Below are 21,186 nucleotides of genomic sequence, written 5' to 3' on the forward strand. Positions count from 1 at the left end.
AGGGACAGAATGGAAACATCAGAGAGGAAACAGCAGCAACACAATGTAATAACTGATTCTTAAATATGGTAAATGTTGGATAATTAGGCTACATTATTATGCTGATCTATGGTATTTGCAATGTTAAAAAAAAAAACAGAAACAAACCTCAACAATGTCAACTGAAAAATGAACCGAAACAACGATACAAAAAGATGGATTTTGTGAATGTGTAAAGTGTTTCAACATGGTGATTTTGCAAAGATAAAAGTCTAAATAAATGAAAAAAGGAGTGGATGATGGCTATCGCAGCTGTAGAGCATCAACAGCTGTGCAGGTGGGGACCATCGCCATAATCAAGTGTCAAAAGTCATTTAGTTTAGATCTTTTTTCAGATCAAGAAACACACGCCAGGTGAAACATACTGGAAACCATTTGTTCAGGGCCAGCCTGCCACCTGAAGACACACAGCACAGGGGCTTCCCAGTGTGAGGGAGCACGTGTTTGGAGCTGGTCAAAACACATGCCTCTGGTCCACACAAGTGTTCCATAGTGAAGTCCTGCAGGCAAAAACAAAAAAAACAAAAAAACATCCAAATTTCCGCATGTAACCCTGATCTCCAGCCCACGTTCACTTTCCTCCCTCTCTGCTTTCTCTGCTGCAAAGAGCACAAAGTCTGGCTGTAATCAATCCCTCTTTTGTGCTCGAGCAATCTGATCAGCCCACTGTTCTCCCTCCAAAAATATCCAAGAGGAAGATGCAGGTTTTTGCACCAAGAGCGGCGCAAGGACAGAGTTCTGCCAGAAAGCCCTGATTAGCTCCCATCATTTCTGAGCTATGACTAATGTTCCACTGTTGATCTGAACAAATGGAGGAAAGCTGCAGGTTTTAGGCTGCACTCTGAGTGTTGTGTCACCAAAGAACTGACAATTTCTAAACTACAAACAGCTTTATGCAGGTCCAATAACAACGGTTCACTTCCTCTGAAAGGAAACCTGCAAGACATATGCATTTCCTGTAAACGGTGAAGTGAGAGAACGCTCAGTCTGCTTCTGGTTTAAGGCTCTGCAGCGGAGCTAAAAATATTCTGTGTTGTCATTAAGACGTGTCCAAAAAAAAATGCACGTGTGAACACACACATCTATGAGAAAATTTGTGAGATTACACACTCCTTAGTCTCTGTGTTCAATTGATCTGCCGCTCTGATCTGAATCTTGCCACGGTGAATGCAGGATGAGGCTGGAAATGCTGTAGGGGTTTGTATGCCTAAGGAAATAGTTGATACTTGGTCAAAGGAGTCAGCACAGATTTGATTAATATAAGGCTGTGACATCATTAACCAGCATAACAAAAACACAACGAGGTGACAGCGGCGTAAGGAGGATGCAGAGCTTAGAAGTCTTTCTTTCCATGTTCTAAATGTCCACATGAGCTTCTGCAAAACAGCAACTTAAGATGAAGGAAAACAAAGGACAGAGTCAGTAAAAAAAAAAAAAAGGCACGGTGCACGTGTCACAGCCAATGCTGCACCAGCCCCAGATGTTTCTCCCATCCCACCCATGCCTTCTCAATCAGCCAAGTTTGTCTGGAGTTAAAGGGGAGGAAAGATGCTGTGGGGACTGTTTTTTCATTATGAACGGATCTAACATGGCCTATGTTGTTGTCCTATTTTTGCTCAGCATTCAGATTTGCCATCTTGGTCTATGATTTCTAGCACAAATGTATCACTCTTCTGTAAAGTAGTATTTCTTTAAATGTTGCATTCTTTGCCTGGTTAAATAAAGGTTGTAAGAGTAGAAAAAAGGGTGCTGCTGAAAACAGAACACCTTCACAACTTCCCTTTTGTCTTCATGCTAAACAACAGAACCTTATATGGCAACATTTAGGCCATTTAAAACAGTATGTAGATTGTTTTACAATCAGCTTGATTTGAGCATTGAGATGTGAATAAAACTGGACCTCAAAGCCCCTATCAACAATGCCTCAGGACGCACTCGCAGGCAGAATATCCAAATAAAAGCTAAACTGTCTGCATTTTTCACTGTTTGTTTACAACACTGCTATAAGAGGATCGGATGCACTCCATATGGGAGGGGTCTCTGGAGACCTGCAATTGCACGACATGAGGAAAATGAAGAAAAATTCACACTTGTGTACATGGTCTCCCATAATAGATGCCATATGCCAATGGAAATATGCACACACACACACACAAACAGTGAGAGTTGCAATAAGAGGACGAGCCTGTCTGTGCTTGTTGCCTGATGAAGGGAAAGCCAAAGAAAAGCAGAAGATGTGAAGGCTGTTTCCTTCTAGAGCTCCACTTCAAAGGCATCAAAAACACATCTGGCTACTAGGACTTTAGGTGAGTTGTTAGTTTTACACTCTATTTTGACTTACTGTGTCATAGTGCTGCAATGTATAGTAGGGGCACAGGGTAAATTCTACCCACTCAAACTTGATTTTCATACCAAAATGACACGGCAAAGAAAGGTGACACTAAAGCCAACACAGCAATTTAAAATGTGGCTACACTGCAGGGTGATGAGTGTCAGGATTTGTGTGAGCATTTGCAAGTGTGTAGGAGTGGACAGCATCTCTCAGCAACTTATTAGCACTAAGGAGGATTGTGTCTACGTGTGTACTTTATTAGTATTGATCTGTACGCTGAACAAGTAAACAAAGGTTCTCAGAATTAATGTGGTAATATATGGTGATTGGACTGGACAGTGTTTAGGTTTATATTAAATAAAATAAAATGCTGTAGCCAGTGAAATCATACAGTAGGTCATCCACCTGCAGCTCCCAGTGGAAACATTGTCCTTGCCCTCCTTTCTTTGTTGACATTGAGACCTTGGATCTCATCTTTCGCAGTAAATGGCAAACTGAAATGCAAGTGGATCAATAGCTGAAACAGACAACGTGAAGGGTGAAGAATCCCGGAGATGTGAACGCAAGCATCTCTGCTTAGAGAAAAAGCCGGAAAGAGATGAGCAGTATATCTGCCAAACATCAACAAACATCAGGATGGAAAGGAAGCAGATAACCTTAAACACTCAGAAGGGGTGGAGAAATATATCGCAGAGATACCGAGTGAGATGGCTGAACATAACCTCCTCCCCATTCATTGCAATGTCTATATGCCTGTGTGTGTAGCAGGAGATTACATAGATTCACCAGGCTAGGCCACAGATGAAACACTGCTGGGGAGGTTGATTAGCCACATCAGTGAGACAAGGCATCACAGCCTTGTTTTGGACCCAGTCCCATCTGTCTCCTGCTAAGCAGCAACCAAGGCCAGATTGACTAGTTTTGATCCTATGAGGGGGCTCGTGTGCCTGCTGTCCTTGTTTAAATGCAACAAGGCCGAAGTTATTCCTGTGCATAGACAGAGCAAGCACTGCTGCAACTAAAAGCATGTTTCCTTTCAGAATAGCCTCATCTAATTTTGTGCAACACAGAATTCAAATTGGAATCATTTAAATTCAGAATAGTAACAAAGTGCATGACATCCCCCCCCCCAAATTAAACTTTATAAGGTTTTTGAGGGGCTAAGCTCACACTTCTGCAGACATATCAGGGGAACTGCATGATTACACATTTTCCTGGAGATTTCATGGAAATTGAAATTACATTTTGAATGAGGCCTGCATTATGTGGCAAATTTTACCCAAAATCTGATATAATAATAGCTCGGAATATACTGTGAATGATAAAAAGGACCCAGGTTTGGTCCCAGAGTCCTTGGCTCACAAAATGTATACAATCAAGGTGGAAACAGTGCAATCCCAGAGCTGCTTCTCAGCTTTATCTTGATAGCAGCCCCTACTGAAAGGCAGGCGTGTTCCCCTCACTGTCCAGATTCTTATCTTAGTAATTGCGTTCCAGTCAGGGAGGAGCACTAGTGGAGCTGGCAACAGCTCTGCCCTGCCACCCACTCCAAGACAGGAGACATGCTCCAGTGGAGAGACTGGAGTGCTGGGGCTTTTAGTTCAATGCCAAGAGAGACGTGGGTGCCGCTTGTCAGCTTGACCTGCATTCACAATCCAAATGTTGTCTCTCAAGGGGTAGTGCTGCGATGTTTCAAGTGAATGAGGCACTGCACGTTTACTGACAGGTGTCACAGGTCCGGGTACTATCACTGCAGAACACAGGAGCTCCGCCAAGAGTGCCTCCACGCTGGTGTATGAGATTAGTGTCTCATCTCTGCTCTCCGAAAACAGCTGAACACTTTCTGCTGATCTGTTTATTATGATTCTATCAATCTTCTGATCTTGATCTTGATCAATAAAATGTTATTTAAATTTGAGCAATGACCAAAAACAACTCAGTTGACTAACCATCAGTGAGTTAAAATAGCTTTTTGAAAACAATAAGTGCATTTGATTCTGATTACATTATCTTGACAAACTTTTATATTAAGAGAAGAGAAAAGCACTTAGAGCCTCTAGACAAAGGCAGCCTTCCAAAGACAAAGTAAATCAGCCGCAACAACACTGAAACTATCCTACGAATGCATTACAAGAAACAAGAGTGAAATTTTCAGTCTGAGTCATTGTGAAAGTCTGAGGGCAATGGTTTGCGTCACATGTATAGATCTTATGATTCATTTCTTTTGAAGCCTGTGTCAGCACTGCAACAACTGTCATTAGGATTACATTCATTGTTTGTAGAGTTCATTCAGTTTAATCCAATTCTGCATATATTAATCCACATTCCTGCCGTTTAATGCTACACGAACGACTGAGAGCTGGTCCTAGGCGTTCACAAAAACCAACACCTCGTCCTCTCTGCTGGGCTGAATTCATCATCAGAAAGCTGGCATGGAAATCAATCAGAACTAATAAAAGGGCCATACAGCGTGAACAGAGCCCTTATTTGTATAACGTCCAAGGATGTGGTCTGAACTGGCAAACTTTAGCCAGTTGCATGCCTCAGGAAAGTTACTGGCCAAAGGCCAATCCTCATTTCTTTAATTAGTCTCAGCTACTATGTGTTTTTCATCACCCAGAAAAACAAGGCTTCTAAGAGAAAATGGCAAAGTAATGACAACTTGGGAGAGAGACTACACATCTGTTTCAGTCTCACAGAGCACCAGTTCCAGGTAACTCCACATAGCAAACACAGCAATTCAAAGGAAAATTAAACAATCGTACCTGCCACGTTGACTTTCTCTGAATTGGTGGCACTGGGTGTGGCCGTGCTCGTGCCATTGGTCAGGTTGCCGCCTGTGCCGTTGTAGATGTTCTCCACTTTGGACTCTAGCTTGCCCAGCCTCAGCATGATGTTATCCAGCAGCACTGCCAGGGTCTTCTTCAAGTCTACAAAAAATTAAAAAAAATAAAAAAAATCAAGAAAGATACACAAGTTGGGTTTGAGCTGCGTTCAACGTCAACATCAGAGCAACTGCACGTGCAGGACTGCTGGAGAGCACGTCAAACTCATTGCAGATGTTTTTGAACCATTAACAGAAACAAATCCAGTTTCATTATAATTCCAGTGAACACATGCATATCATTAAAGCTGCTGCCTGTAATCTGAGAGAAACCTTGCTCAAGTATATTTCTGAAAATGTAGCCGAGACGGCTGGCTTGAGGCTCATTTGAATGTAAACCTAGAGCCGACATGTCTTTGTGTGACCTTCCTGTTTAATTTGGGTCTTTGCATTTCCTTGGGCAACACTTCTCAGTGAGTATTTATCTGCACAGGACTAGAGCTAATGGTAGAATGGGCAGGGAGATTGGGGACCAGTAATGAGACGGACAGGGCATACACTGAGAATGGCGCTGTCAGGTCTGTTAAGGCATGGCATTTTTCGGTATTTGTCTGATACTTTAACCTGCAGCGATTGCAATGACATTTAAAGAGAAATGTTAGGTTGTACAACAGTGTATATTATGTAATATGCATGTTATTTGATTACATTATTCACTGTAGGTCTGCAGAACCAATCCAGACTCACACTTGCTCTCCTCAGATGATAATTGCCGCTTGTCTGTCACACAGAAGCACCACTTTTTCCCCGCAACGTGATACATTTGACATGCCAGTTTTCATCACGTCAGGGAGATTGGCAAGGGCACAACGAGGCCTGGCACAGCGCACAACCAGCCTGTTTCGTGTGAGGAGAAAGGCCAGAGCATTTGTTGTCTGATTTGGATGAGCTTGGAGGAGCAGAACAGTGATACCAGGGAGAAAACGGAAAGCTCTGCAGCAACGGGCCTGCCAAGCTTTTGGGCTACGAGTGTAAGATGAAAAAATAAAAATGGGGCATCAAGCTAATGCCTCAACTGTATTCTTGCATATTTCGTTTATTATTTTTCCACATGAAACACATGAGTGTCTGCACTGCTATAGTTCAAGTAAAAACATATCAGAGTTATTGTTGTTACCATTAATTAAATGTGAGGTTCCAAGCTAGAGCGTTCATTAGATGACTGTGTCTGAAAAGCGTCCATGGCGCTGTGAATAGTGCTTCATCCTGTGCACCCCTAACAGAGCTGCTAGGTGACCAGATGAGTAATAACAAACCTGGGGACACATTTCTGCCTGTCTCAATATTTCCTAGCAAGGCGATGTAGTTACAACACAAATCCTGAAGCGATAAACACCCCGAACTTCACTCTGCTTTTAACAATAGTGTCAAAGCAGATAATCTGGATGCACAATGACCCGGGGTTTTTCCATTAACCACATGAAAAAGAAGTGATTGCACAGGAACATAAGCCTGAAGGCATTCATCAGTGATCCCTATTGTTTATTGTCATCTATAAGGCGAGTTGCAGCTCAGCTTGGCAACGGGCTCTCTGTCTGACCAACATATTATAGAACAAAGAGCAGAAGTAGCACACAATGACCTTCCATGCTAAGGAAGACGCCCAGGCAGCTGGATTCTTCTCTGTTCTGATTTTGGAGCAGTAGTGTGGTGCGTTACCACCCCACAGAAGAAATCCACAACGTTTAATGATCTGCGTCATGACAAGACATGGTGTCAGTAGCTTGTTACACCCGACTGCATGGATCAGGTTCAAGAGAGGTAGGAAAAGGCAAAGATCACACTGTGGCGGATGAGGATGACAGGTGGAAGGTGGGACAGGAGCTCCTATTCCTGCCTGGATCTACAGATCAAGGACCCTAATATGAAGTCCGTGAACATTCCCTCAAGGCTTCCCTGAGATACTGAAGAGAACAGACAGCTCGTTGGTGCAGAGGCATCAAAAGTGTCTTTGTTTTAAGAGAAGACATTATAATAAGAAAGAAAATGAGCAAATAAAGTAGGAACTGAAGCTAGCATCCAGTTTAATCAAAGCCACTCGATGTCTCATTTAAAGAAAATATTGAAGAACTTTTCAAGCCCTACATACAAAAACACTTTAATCTAATCTGAACTGACTGCCAGCTGCTCAGACTCACTGATTTCATGCTTTTCAACAGGTGTGTTTCTTACTATTAACCAACCAATAAAGCAAGCGACCAAATACACCAAATCAGCTTTGATGAGTTGCATTAATAAATTCACATGACATTAAGAATGCATGGGCTGCAAGGGAGGAAACTCTGTTTTCTCTAAACTCATTACAAATCATATCAAGTCAAACACAGGAAGCACCAAGTATCCTGCTGCCTCGCTATCTAATCAAGGACTCGAGATGGATTCTGATGTGATATTGGACGCCAGTCAGCAGACTGCTGCAGCACAGTGAAAATCAATCCATCATATAAGGGAATAAAACAGACGGGAGAGGAATCTGCTTGCTTGAAAACCTAGCTGATGATGTTACAGAAAAATCTATGGATGGGTTTGGATCAGTTTACTCCAAATAAACCAAAGGATTTATAGTAAGACGACACCTATACATGTCTGAAGAATCAGAAAGCATGTTCTTCCATTTGCATGCACTTTGAAAGACCAAATGTAGTCTCTTAAGCTTAAACCCTAAGCCAGTGGTGCACTCGTTTCTCTGCAGACTCCTTCTTTACGTTCTCTGGGAGCAGATTTAATCTCCAGGAGCTTTACTGTATCTTGTTGTTTCTCTGGGCATTAGAGAACAATCAATTCCAATCTCAGGTTTCTAATGAAGCCTCCCATCGAGCCATACAGGTCTATTAATGGCATGAATAACTTATTGATGGCTCTTTTGGATCGGTGCAATCACAGTATTATGCTCCAATGCAGCTGCAGCAGCGTTAAACTTCACAGACAGTTTTTATATAGCCAATATTGTGCTGCTCAGGAGGCGGACAAGTGGAACCATAGCATCCAATTTACAGAAGGTGTGTAAAAAGGGAAGAGCAGCCTTACACCATAGTTGCACTGAAAGCTGTTCCATATTCCATAAAAAAAAAACATTGATTCTGCTAGAGCGAGTAGACTACTCACCATAGGCCGTCATGGTTCCCACATAAGGCCCATCCATGACACTTTGGTTCTCCTCAGCGAGAGCTTTGATGTAGCGCTTGCTGAGATCCAGGATCTGCTGCCGTAGCACAGCACTGTTCTCGTGGCTGGCTCGCTGCTGGATGGTAAAATGCAGCAGCATCATGCCCCAGATGAACCCAAAGCAGACCAGGAAGAAGCCTAGCTTCTGGGATGACAGCTTCCACAGGAAGGGTGTAGCCATGCTAGCTCGGACAGTGACTTGGACGGGCTGCTGTGCTGCTTTTGACTGGACCGAGGGAAGGTGCAGGGGGACGGGGTGGAGAATCAGGAGGGCAGGCGGGGCATGGCTGTGTCAGTGGAGGTTTTGCGTTTGCCTCACCAGCGTGATTTCCTTCTCTGACCCATCCTCATCGCTCAGTAACATCTCAGGGGACCTGCTGCATCCTGTTGCAAGCGACACAGAGGAGAGGAGGGAGAGACAGGCGGTTAGTCGATTGGTTTGCTAAACAGAGATAATGAGGGAGTTCCCTCTCCCACACAATCCCACATGTAGATTAGTCAGCAGTTACAGCCATAACTTGGAGAAACTGAAGTCTGCTTTAATCAAAAAATGAGTAAACATTAACAGACAAAGATCAGATTATGTCAGTATGAATACAGGTGCTGTTTTGTCACACAAATGTGAACTGAGTATGAATGAAATGAGGAATAAGGAAGTAGTCATGCATGGCCACAGAGGACTTGAGTCGCCTTTTTAGAGATTATATCTGACAGGACAACATTACAGGCATTAAGCAGGACTAAAAACATGATTAAGGTCTTCCAAATTCCTTTCAGCCTAATGCTTCTCTGACTCCTGCAATAAAGTCTCCACAGAATGCTGCTGTTTAATGCGCACAGCCTGATGCTTATGATTGATGTGGCTGTATAGAATTTATGCAAGAGGGTGTATAGTCATTCAAAATATAAACATTTGGATAGGCTACAATTTATCTTCCACAGTGACAGACGAGAACACAAACTGAATTTTAAGCACTGTCTGCAAAAACATCTTCAGCAGGAACAGCTCTCCTCCAGCTATTCGACTGTGAGACTGAACAACTATGATGACCATTTAATTTTAAATATATAACAAATGTATATTTTTCTCTACTGTGTGTGAACGTCTTTAGCTCTACGAGAAAAACCTCACTGAGCTGATTAATTAGAAACAACACATCTGGCTTTAACCATCAAACTCATAATGAAAAATGAGGCAGCCCTGCAGCACTTTTGAAGCTCTTAAATAGTTCAACAAGTCTTAACTGACAACCTCTGGGCAATCCATGCAGGGCTAAATAAATGCCGCTGGCTTTAGGCATTAAGCAACAAAAAAAAAAACAACCTTTTTAGCTTATAATCAAGCCAAAAGAAAAGAAAAAAAAAGATGTTAGATGTTCTCTCATCTGCATTCAACCACTGTAGCTGTAAATGAGGCTAAGAGTGGGGAGGGGATTTCTGCAGCCTCGCTTTTGAACTGCGTCTTTCTTATGCTCATTCAAAGCCGCTCTAACCAGGTCAAAACCGCAAACCGTCTCTATGAACGCAACACTTCCAAAAACCTCAATATTCACTTGACCCATACAACAACGTTAGTCACCTGTCCGCTCTGTAATCATTGTGCTGGCTGATCATTTCTATTTTATTCCCCCCTTCTCCTCCCAGTGCCTAAAGCGAGGCAAAGAAGGTTGAACTGGTGAAAGAAAATCATCAGCACCTCCCCAAGGAACACAAAAGGCAGCCACACAAAAGGCTCTTTTCACCTTACATCCATCAGCTTCATAAATGGGTCAGAGAAGGCTGCAAGCAGCTTCCAACAGGGCTGGAGTCTCACAGCAGGTTATGACAAACCATAATTGTTCAGTCATTTATGACAAAGGCTTGTGTTTCTTTCTGTGTGGACAGAGATCTTTTTCATACATTGTATAAATACTACATTGTCTAACATGAAGCCGAAGAGATAACTCACATTTAACACAGTCTCATTTGTTTTGTGATGTGTGCATAAGAGGACAAAAAAAAAAGAAAATCTTTGCACTTCACTGTGAATTCATGAGACAAGCCCTTGGCAGTAGAGCTGTGCAATCTGCAGCGCCGATAACATCGGATGTCTCTCATTGCTCGGGACTTTCGTCGTCGTCGGAGGAGGGCAGGAAAAGGCTGGCAGTGCTCTCTGGATGCGAGGCTTTGGGGCTGTTTATCAGAGAGGAACGCTGCTCAGAGTGCCCTGTGGTACATCGCTGCGAGATGCACGAGCCAAAACCTACACACAGCACTGAATGAACCGCTCCAGTTTCTGAAAACACACATTCTCAGTCAGAGCTGGCCGGATTTCCTGCATCAATCCATCTTATTTAACAGTGAAACTGATCAGGCAACATCACAGCTTTGTTCTGGAGAAAGAGGCTATGCACCCCCCCCCTGCAGTGCATATATCCCCTCTCTTCTAGTTTCTAATTTGTTTGGCAGACAGCCCTCTGGCTCTCACCAGTAACAGCCCGGTGAAAGTGTGTGATGACAGCCAGCTAAGGTTGCAGAATATATGATCCTTCGCAACTTGAGATGATGACATAACAACCTGCTGAAGGGTTTTTTTTCATTGTTGGGAGAAGTAGCAGCGCATAAACCTCTGCAGTATCAAGAGGCAGCAAAGACAGAAACAATTGAATCATTCAAGTCTGGGAGAAATCAGTGTCCTCCCACAAGAAAAAGTGTCCTGCTGGGGACAAAGGATGTGAAATTTCACCTTTTTCTATTTGACAAAGAGCACACATTTCAAAAAAGTACAGCCACGACAGCAACAATAGAGAGAATGATGCTTATTTTCTAAGTGGGTAACAGTTTAGTTTGTATTTCACTTGTTGTCGACGACCCTTTTCATTTAAGCACAACAGAAAGCCTGTACTCCTCCAGAAAAGGGAGAAATTTATTTTAGGTTAAATGCATGTGTAGGAAGGTCTGAGAGTCAGAACATTCTCTGTCAAAACTACATAAATAATAAATCTATGAGGAGATTAATAAAAACGACCTATCTGACAATGATAACAAACTGAAAAAGCTGCGTTTCCAGACAAAGTTGAGTGTATTTTTAAACCGATACCAGTGTAGAGCTTTGTACTATTGTACTCAAATATTTAACAACACAGAAATATGAATATGGATGTATATACAATGGGTGGTATCAGCCTGTCCAGCAGTAATCAGGGGCCTTTGTTTTATGGTAGTCATAGCAGGGATTAAAGCGAAACAATAATATTAAATCAGACCGATCATCTCAAGCTTTTCCACGGGAGAATCATGTGGCCTTTGCCCTTTATTCTGCTATGAACTGCTCTGTTAAGACCAGGCCAGATGGCTGGGCGAGGTAACGACTCCATCCATTTCCCCTACATCTGTGATTAGAGCTGAAAATAACTTCCTTTTAAGTGTAGTTTGGGGGGTATAACATAAAGGTGAAGCCAGCCAAAGAGGTCTCGATTAATTCCACTGCATTACCCCGGTCTAAAGTGAGAGCGTGCTACTGAACTGAAATAACATACACTAAGAGCTTGTTGCATAAGCACAAAAAGTAGTGAAATATGCTCTAGATGTGGACTCAGCCATCAATTATGGATCAGCTTTGAAAAAGTATCCATTTTTCCCCTGAATATAAATAAGTTCCTGACTTCTCACACTCAGGTAACCACGGGTAACACTTCACAGACTATTACCTTTTTATGATACACATATTTTTAGATTGAGTGTGACTTACACTTTCTGATATCATTACCTCTTATGTTAAATAGAATCACATAACATCAGAGAACACAAGCAGAATCTTCAGAAGCAAATTTTTAAGCAAAGTTTTTAACCATGGCTACACTGCTACAAGCTAATTCTGCACTTGTCTGGCTAAATGATATTTAAACTAATTATTTCATGCCTTAGTTTGCCCACAGAATTTGGATGCAAAAAGGTTTCACATTATAGGAGTTTCATCTCACCAAGCAACAGCCCCCCCATCCCGGTCCAACACTGTGCTGGTCTGCCTGTGTTGCCGGGCCAAAGAAGACATAATCCTGATAATATGTCCCTGCTGCCATGGAGACAGGTGTGACTCTGCATCTTAATGGACTTCTTCACACAAGCCCCACCTCTTAATAATTCATTACGATCCTCCAGAGACACAGGCCATGCAGAAGCAGCTTTGCCACCGTACTGGTGTGAATCCAGCTCGTAACCAGATATCAACACAGTCGGACGCAGGCTCTTCCAGCAGACAGGCTCAGCCAGTTTATCTACATTCTAACACAAGAGGCGCCCAGATCAATGCTAATGTGTTCTTTATTGAGTCAATGATGGGCTCACACTGTTGTCCAGGGGTACCCATTTCAAGCTAGGCCCACATATTCAAATGGACTTTTCAACAGAATAACAAAAAAACGTGCACTCTCTAGTTCTGCTAACAAAACCTCTAAGTTAAAGCAACCAAAAATACTAATTCTGTCTGGCTAAGTCATGACTCAGGAACCTGCCATAAATTGGAGCTTTAAAGCCTAAACACCAGAGATATGTCCTTAAGTCCAGACACCTAAAATCCTATCCTACCTTTCAGTAACATGTTCCTTTGAAAGAGCAGGCACAATCAGTGAGCTACAGAATGTCCTGAGAAAAGGAATCACCTCAGCACATTTAGATCAAGGAGAAACAAATAAATTACACTGATATGTGTTGATGAAGATTCTCAGTCATCCAGGTCATCATACGTAGAGAAGATTGAGGCAAGGCGTCTGGACTTGTAGAGTTTTCTAGAAGACGTTTCGCTGCTCATCCAAGCAGAACAACCACTCCACAGAAGAATGGCTCAGCACAGGAGAGAACCTCCTCAGGACAAGACTCAGCTGTTCACCTCCACCTCAAAGACAAAGGACACTCCTTCGATGACAACAATGTTCACATTGTAGACAGAGAGGTCAAGGAAGCCATCTATGTTAAGCTGGAAAAACCTTCCCTTAACAGAGGTGGTGGCCTCAGACATCATCTTTCTACCACATACATTGCAGTGATTCCATCCATTCCCAGGAAGTTTGCACATACTCACAGCAAGAACAAAGGGCTGTCAACCAGTCCCCCTCCGGCAGTTTCATAGCCGTTAGCCAGTCGTTAGACACACCTGGCCCAGTCAGCCAGAACATCACAGGTAAGTATGGAAACATTTAGTGCTATTGTTTTTTCAGTTTTTAAGTTTTTACCCAGACCCACCCACATAGGTCTGTAACCACATATAAACCATGTTTCCCCACCAAACAGTTAGAACTGATGAAGCTGCTTGGATGAGCAGCGAAACGTCTTCTAGAAAACTCTACAAGTCCAGACGCCTTGCTTCAACCTTCTCTACGTACACTGATATGGCCTTGTGGCATTTCCTCTTTATCGCTAAAGGACGACTTTTCTCAGAGTAGCAGTCAAAGGTCTAACCCGCCAAAACATGACACAAGAGAAGGTGAGAATGAAAGAGCACAAAACCACGCAGAACAAAACCTGCATGGTGGGAATTTCAGATGAGGTACTGAGCAGTATTTCCTTTTGCCACACATCAAGACACATGGCTATTCCATAAATTGAGTGAAGCCTTCAAGGGCAATGAACTGTTATGCAATGAGGTCCAAATACACACTTATACTAGGCCCCTCACTTCAAAATCTGTTGCACTTCATGCCAAGTTCATTCACTAATGTAAAACTAACCTTTATCCTGGTCTTCACTTTCACTGTAAGTCCAAATCTTCTGCAAAATGTCTGTAAACTTTCTGTTGTTGTGACATAAAACAAACTGCGGAGCAGCGCAGGACTGATCAGTGACAGTATCTTATGTCGGCATACTGTAGGCAGGTCGGGTCATTTTCACTCACACCTTTTGGAATGTAAAAAAAAAAAAAGCTTTAAAATTGAAGTGAGTGTGTGTGTTTTAGTGCCAACGGTAAATACACCGAGGTTAAAGTGCAACAAAACATGGCACAGTATTCCCCTCTGACCCAGACATTTAATCGCATCAGATTATCCACTCACTTTTAGGGACTGCTGGCTGTGGAGGTGCAGACAGTTTTTGGCTTCATGCTCACAAATAAGAGAAGACAGGTGTGTGTGTGTGTGTGTGTGTGTGTGTGTGTGTGTGTGTGTGTGTGTGTGTGTGCACGCACAAAGGCCAAGTTTTCCACATTCCCGCATGGCACCCACCCCTCCATCTTCAATCCATCCTTCCTGTCCACTGCCACACACACTCCAATGATTTCTTGCCAGTGAAGCATGCCACCGAAGCAAAGCTCCTTTTCCTCAGGATTTATAATCCCAAAGGCTCCGGCGAAAAGGCGGCTGAAAGAGCTCTTTATAAAGCCAGGGGCAGTCAGCGGCTCACCTCTGGATGGCCACTACGCTCGGCATTAGCTTGCAGAATACAGTCAAGGATCCTGATCAGGAGGGGAAGGCAGTTTTTGTAGGGTCACACTGAATAAGATGAGGTTGGTCGGTGTCACATTTTGAAGCCTGCATGGTAATGACACAGCATGCATGCATCTCTTTTGATCAAATCAGCACCTTATAACATGATTACATGAGCATGCTGGGCTGCTACTGCAATCAAGTTTTTCTTTTTTAGATTCCATGAACTCGAGTGTATATAATTGTGCTTTTTTTTGCAGGAATGCTAACAAGAAATACAGGTTCTTTACTGACAAAGAAGCTAGAATTAACATGACAGACTTGTGTCTGTGTCTCACACATTCTGAACAGACCGGTTACTGTTTCACTGTGTGTGTGTGTGTGTGTGTGTGTGTGTGTGTGAAAAATACATACACAATGAAGTGTCATCAGTAGAAGCAGTAAAGCTGATGGATTCTTCTTCAGAGTGTTTGGGTTGGATTACAGAGACTGGTTTGGATGAAGAACAAACATATTAGCTGGCTGTTACAATGATACTCGAGCAACACACACACACACACAACACACACACGGCTGTATTTACAAGCTAGGTACAGCAGGACTGTGTAATAACAATGGGACCCCAACTCACTGCGGCGATTAACATCCGGATTCATTAACCAGCTGCGATACCGTTAGCTACTCCTAGTTAGCTAGCTATAACCGTCACTAGCTACAGTAGCTTTGCTTGCTTTGAGAGGTCTTGCTGCCTCGGTCGACCGCCACACATTTCACAACACACACACACACCACCGCAATGACAAGTCGCCCACTCCCGAACACACACACACAGACACACTCACACGGCTAAACACTGCGCCTCTTCTTCCTTCCAGCCTTTCTGGAGGAGAAAAGCGAGCTTCGCTGGTGACAAACGGAGCCTACCTCTGTGACGGTTTCTTCCTTTCCTCCGCCAGGGCTTTAACAATATGTACCAATGATGTATGTAACCTCAGGCAGAAGCAAGAAGTAGACGTCGTCGGGGTGGAACAGACTGGAAAGATGAGATTCAGGCAGAGAGAAGCGCACCAGAGCAGCAGCCTCTCTCCGTGTGTCCGCCTTCGCTCTGCCCACTTTGCACAACGCGAATGACGGCGCAGGGACCGTCTGCGTGTGGCCAGACTGCGTAAAAACGTAGACACAACACACACCAAAAATAACATAATATAGATTAAAATACAATAAAGAGTATAATCATCTATTATTACATGTTATTTTTGTTATTATATTAATTTTTTTTTTTATTTTTTGGGTTGTGTGTCTTAGTGACGAGGGGAGCTATACATATAGGACAATCCCTAACTGTTTTTTCTCATGGCTCTCACGGCTCTGCAGAGCCATACAATCTTTGTTTTTGCTGCCATCTGCTGGCCAAAAGGCGCTATGGCATCCTTAGACTTGGACATCTAAGCTTTATTGATTGATGAACAAAGCAATAAAAGTAGACAAAATTAAATACATTAAACTCACGCAGATACATATTATTATATTATACATATATTTTTTAATAATAGTAATAATGCATGATGTCACAGCACCCAGTGAAAAAACCACAGGCCACAAGTTGAGTCTCTGAGAAAATAGATTTATTATTCAAATGAGCAAAATCATAGCTTATACACAATAGGTTCTAATCATCAGAAAAAAAAGAATTTATTAATCATTTACAGTCAAGTTTATTATCACACAGGGCAGGAATTCACATGTGATATATAAATATATTATACTGTACAGACATAAAGAGCTGGAGGCAGAGGTGAGCTTGATTCCCACTAAGGCACCCATGATTAAAATTGACAATCAGTGCTATTAATTTTATAAATCAAAGAAGAACGGGTGGATGAGGTTGCCTTATATTGAAACTGAAATATGCAGATACTGTTTGAAAATAAGACCTGGGCTGTAAACACACACTGTAAGGCCATAAACACAAGAGATTTGTAACCCCCCCCCCCCCCAGCTGATCGAATTAAACATTAATTGCCTCATTAGGAGAAGGAAGCTAAACGACACCAGCAAGGAGACAAACTACTTTGGCTGAAACACATTCTGAGCAGTATTTTCCCATAATGCAAAGCGACGAAGAAGAAAAAGGAGGTTAACACGTTTGGGTTAACACTTGATCCACTGCACTGGCTGACTCAGCTTTGACACCTTTGTTTGTTTTTTAGTTGATGATGTGCTTCTTTATTTTGGTAGCAACACAAATTAGCCAGATGTGCTAACATGTTCAGTTCATGTTAGGGAAGGTTCTTGTCTTTTTTTGGAAAAGCTAAGATTCCACAAGGTTGTGTATGTATCTTCTTAATAAATATAAATTAAATTAAGTAAAATCACCAATTAATCTATATGATTTGTTTGATTTTTGGAAGTGCTTGTTGTTTTATGGTGCCATGTGTTCATTTTCCCAGCCGCTTGGCTACGTCCTTATAGGCTAGCTCGATTTCCACATCAGCTGCACACGTGTTGGTGAACTCGTCCCGCTTATAGGCGTTACCAAGGTAACGCCAGATGCCTCTGAATTCAGATGGGATGTCGTAGTTTCTGTATTTCTTTGCAACAACCTGCCAAAAAAAATGAAGTTATTGTGACATTTTATAGGATCAAATGAACTTGAGAAATCACTCCAGGTTACCTTGACGACGTGGAGTTTAGGCAGAAGGTTGCAGTCAGCCAGCGTCAGCTCATCTCCATCCAGGTATTTGCGGGTGGATTCTCCTTCACCGCTGTGGCGTCCTGACTGAACCTCATCCGGCAGTGGACTAATCAGATACTCATCCAGCTTAGACAGGGCTTTGTCAAGACTCTTCTCTAAGGCTAAAACACACATGTTCCAGGATAAAGGCCATTAACGTCTGCTTGAGATGACTGACAGTAATAAGAACACATGGGTTTGGATACAGCTGGTTCACCTTTGTGTTTATCTGGGCTGGTGTTTTTGACATAAGCTGAAAACCTGGCAAATATGTCATTTCCTGCCAGGTTGGATTCACGGTTCTTTGCAGCAAGTTTGGGATACCTGAGAAGTGCGCATGTTAAGAGTTAAGGATGTTGTGTCATTTCCTCTGCTGCTGTGTGTATTTGTGCATGAGGCCTACTTTGGTGGAGCCAGCATCTCCTCCAGGTACTCCTCTACTTTGTTGACATCAGTGAGAACCTCCCCCTGGAAGGTGAGGAAGGGCGGGTGTGTCCCCGGGGCCAGGTTGTGAAGATCGGCTGGTTTCCTGATCACAAGAAGAAAACCACTTTACAACCTCTTCCACGTGTGTGTATGTAGAAAATCATATTATCTGACGCTATAATTACCTCTTGAGGTCAACGGTGGTGACATTGAAGACCACACCTTTGAGCCAGAGGATCATGAAGAGGCGCTGTGAGAAAGGACAGTTTCCGATGCTCTCGCCATCACTGCCAGCCTGCAAACACAAACACACACCCGACGAGTCAAAACGCATGAACAATCAGTTTTAGTTTCAGTTTGTGTGCACATGTGTGCACGCACAGCTGCAACAGGACACTGTAATGAGACACCAAGTCCAACATGAATAATCCACACTGCTTCCATTAGCCGCCTCACTGCCCATGTGGACGTCTGCTTTCTACATGCTGCAGCTATGAAATCATTTAACCTGCTGTCCTGACACTGTCTGACCATCATACTGTGTCACATGCATTTATAATGGATGAAAAATTGGCTAAATCCTGACAAAACTGCCAGGTGTTAGTTAGCTTAGCATGTAGCATGAAGACTACAAGTCAGGCTGCAGGAAATTACTTCATCTTTCCAGGGAGTGGCAATGTTGGCTTTATAATTCAGTTTTTATGAAAATAAATACAATTTGAATTGGCTTCAGAAGAGTTGTTGTGCTTGTATTTTTTGATATTTGGTCTTCCTTCCAACGTCAAACCTCAGATTTAGTGTGTATCAAGTTGATTGTGCTGCATTTGTTTCCACCTCCCAGTGCCATTTTTTTTTTAACTTGCTTTGGTCAGAACCTTCTTGTATGTACTTCTTATACACATGCCAGTGCATATTGTATTATAAAGCTTAGACTATTTAAAGCCGCTGCACTCAATATTGAAAGCACCCCAGTAATAATTCAGAGGGGGAGAGAAAGAGAGAGATTGTGTGTGGACGTGGGTGTCAGGTTAACACACGGAAAATCAGCATGCAACAACAACAACATGTCATGCACACGCTTAAAGGAGCCACCCTGCTATATATACACTGCTGATATATCAACAAATTAAACACAAATAATAGCTGCTATGGGTGCAGGAGGGGGGTGTACACAAATAAGACACAAAGGTTGTGGAGGTGTGCACACACTACAAGCCCCACCTTGACGAACAGTTCAATATCAGGGTCCTTGTCGTCCTCGGCTGCAGTATCCGTCATGGTCAAGAAAAGTCTGCTGTGCCGTGTGTGTGTGTTTTCACAGAGTAGACGTGTCTGTTTGTGTGTGTCCAGCTCAGTTTTCAGCAGATTCTACTTCAGGTCCATTCGGTGAAGTTAGCTCGGTCCCATGGCAGCTTTCTCAGAGTGTCAGCTGAGGACGAGTGTGACTGAGTGTGTGTGTGTGTGTGTGTGTGTGAGAGAGAGGGAGACTGTGTGTGTGTGTGTGTGTGAGGGGTTCAATTTGTACTCGAGGCCTCAGCAGTGGGGCGTGTCCGGCAAAAATAACCCCTCTTTGGTGGAACAGGATGGGGAGTGGGTGTGGAGTGGAAGGACAGGACAGAGCGAGTCACCCATGGGTGTCCTGCCCCTCCCTCGCCTTACACCTCTGACTAACTGGATGACTTTGAATCACTGGGAGTCATCGCCGTCCTCATGGGTGCTGCAAATCTCCTCAGATCAATCAATCAGTGATAGGGTTGTATTGCCAGTGTGACAGGGCTTGGTGTGTGTGTACAGCAGACTTTGCTCTCTTTGGCACCTCCGCAGTGACCCTTGATAAACAGTATATTGCTATAATCAATGCAGTGTCAAAGTGTAATATTTACGATCTTCACTGGACTTTAGTGCTGCAGGTGCATATTGTGCAACATATTCACTTAGATGTGTTCAGTAGCTAAATGAAGACAAGCTTACTGTAACACACTCACTCACACACTCACATGGCCCTGCGACAGGAATCATCCCAGCACTGAGTCAGAACATTCCTCTCAGTTCAACTTAAATTTAGAAGCACTGTAAACCCCCCCCCCAACACACAAATACACATGCACACACGCATAACAGACTCCTATTAATAGAAGCGTGTGTGACAAAAAGTGAGCCCAAACAATGTGGATTTCACACACAGACACACATCAGGAGGTGCTCGTCGACCTCATACACGTGTTAATGTGACAGATTTGTGTCACATTGTGTAATCACAAATCTGACCCCTTCCACGCTTACCTTAACAAAAAGTGCGACTGGACCGATTTCAGGTCCTGGCTTCACCTCAGCGACCTTCTTCTCAGACCCTGATGAAGAGGATGATGAAGATGAGGATCTGCGTGATGCGTCCATCTCTGGAGACCTCCTCTCCCAGTGCAGGTCTTCCCTGTTCTCCCATGCCTCTATTTTCTCTTCTTTCTCTTCCTCCAATGTGGTTATCGCTTCCTCTTCAGCATGTGAGGAAGATGAGGAGGACGAGGAGGATGAGGAGGACGAGGATGAGCTTCGCCTCTCCTGTGTGGAAGGGTGATTTGGAGGGAGGGAAGGTGCCCTTGCCTGTCTGGTGTTCTCATACTCTGCTGTGACATCTGTGGGCTCTTCATACGTCCCCTCGTGGCTTGTCTCATATATACCGTCCCTCTGGTTCTGGTAGGTGGCCTCTACAGTCTCATACACGTTGTCCTTAGAAGGATCCATCCTGGTTGAAGAAGTCCGGCAGAGGTTATGCTGAGACGGTGCAACATGTAAAGGTGAGGAGCAGAGTGACTGCGATGCCAGCAGTGAGTGCCTTATCAAAACGCTGCCTGGGACTTTGAACAGACATCACCAAGGGAAGACAACGGGGAGTGACAACACTGCAATTTATTGATGTTATTGAGTGGAAGATGCATTTAACATTTTTAACTAATTACCAAATGCAGCACTCGACTTAGTGTCCCTGCGTATTTGCTGCAAGTTCCAGTGAAGGGTTCTTTGCTTTAGCATCAGCAGAGTGGTGGTTGCAAATAGCTGCTGTAAAATCTGAATTTTACTTCTGATTAAATACACTGCTCCAAAAAATAATGGGAACATTTTACATCATCTCGTTCCATCCACCGCTTCATCAGGAGCATGCCCAGGCGTTGTAGAGAGAGGTCATAGAGACACCACTGAGCCTCATTTAGAT

General features: G+C 43.2%; 2 protein-coding genes across 5 annotated transcripts in view; both read right to left on the minus strand.

The window, feature by feature from the left end:
• The window catches only part of mgat5 (alpha-1,6-mannosylglycoprotein 6-beta-N-acetylglucosaminyltransferase), a 45,171-nt gene extending 29,263 nt beyond the window's left edge, over positions 1-15,908 (minus strand). The window contains exons 1-5 of one of the 3 annotated variants that reach the window (XM_028400102.1): positions 15,740-15,908; positions 15,230-15,304; positions 14,793-14,920; positions 8,361-8,804; positions 5,137-5,301 (exon numbers count right to left, since the gene is read on the minus strand). In XM_028400102.1, the coding sequence (XP_028255903.1) occupies positions 5,137-5,301; positions 8,361-8,601 (406 nt within the window). In that variant the 5' untranslated portion in view covers positions 8,602-8,804; positions 14,793-14,920; positions 15,230-15,304; positions 15,740-15,908. The remainder of the gene's footprint in view (positions 1-5,136; positions 5,302-8,360; positions 8,805-14,792; positions 14,921-15,229; positions 15,305-15,739) is intronic. The other 2 variants (XM_028400101.1, XM_028400103.1) reach the window with 2 other exon arrangements.
• A 517-nt stretch (positions 15,909-16,425) lies between these two features.
• clic5a (chloride intracellular channel 5a) lies at positions 16,426-20,788 on the minus strand. Of its 2 annotated transcripts, none has more exons than XM_028400109.1 (6): positions 20,259-20,788; positions 18,161-18,270; positions 17,953-18,078; positions 17,767-17,873; positions 17,490-17,671; positions 16,426-17,418 (listed from the first exon to the last, which is right to left on the minus strand). In XM_028400109.1, exons 1-6 carry the CDS (start codon positions 20,715-20,717, stop codon positions 17,254-17,256), a joined length of 1,149 nt encoding a protein of 382 aa, XP_028255910.1. In that variant the 5' UTR covers positions 20,718-20,788; the 3' UTR covers positions 16,426-17,253. The 2 variants fall into 2 exon arrangements, with proteins under 2 accessions (XP_028255910.1, XP_028255911.1); XM_028400110.1 differs by lacking the exon at positions 20,259-20,788 and adding an exon at positions 19,197-19,489.
• Between the last annotated feature and the right edge of the window lie 398 nt (positions 20,789-21,186).

The sequence above is a fragment of the Parambassis ranga genome, chromosome 2 (genome assembly GCF_900634625.1).
Source record: "Parambassis ranga chromosome 2, fParRan2.1, whole genome shotgun sequence".
Lineage (NCBI taxonomy): Eukaryota > Metazoa > Chordata > Actinopteri > Ambassidae > Parambassis > Parambassis ranga.

What these genes read in the sequence shown, in the direction of transcription:
- clic5a (XM_028400109.1), bottom strand. Translation starts at nt 20,717, where the DNA reads ATGGATCCTTCTAAGGACAACGTGTATGAGACTGTAGAGGCCACCTAC. An exon ending in CAGCCCAGATAAACACAAAG is followed by an intron (nt 17,672 to 17,766) that starts GTGAACCAGCTG and finishes TGTGTGTTTTAG; the next exon opens with CCTTAGAGAAGAGTCTTGAC. An exon ending in CTAAACTCCACGTCGTCAAG is followed by an intron (nt 17,419 to 17,489) that starts GTAACCTGGAGT and finishes TTTTTTTGGCAG; the next exon opens with GTTGTTGCAAAGAAATACAG.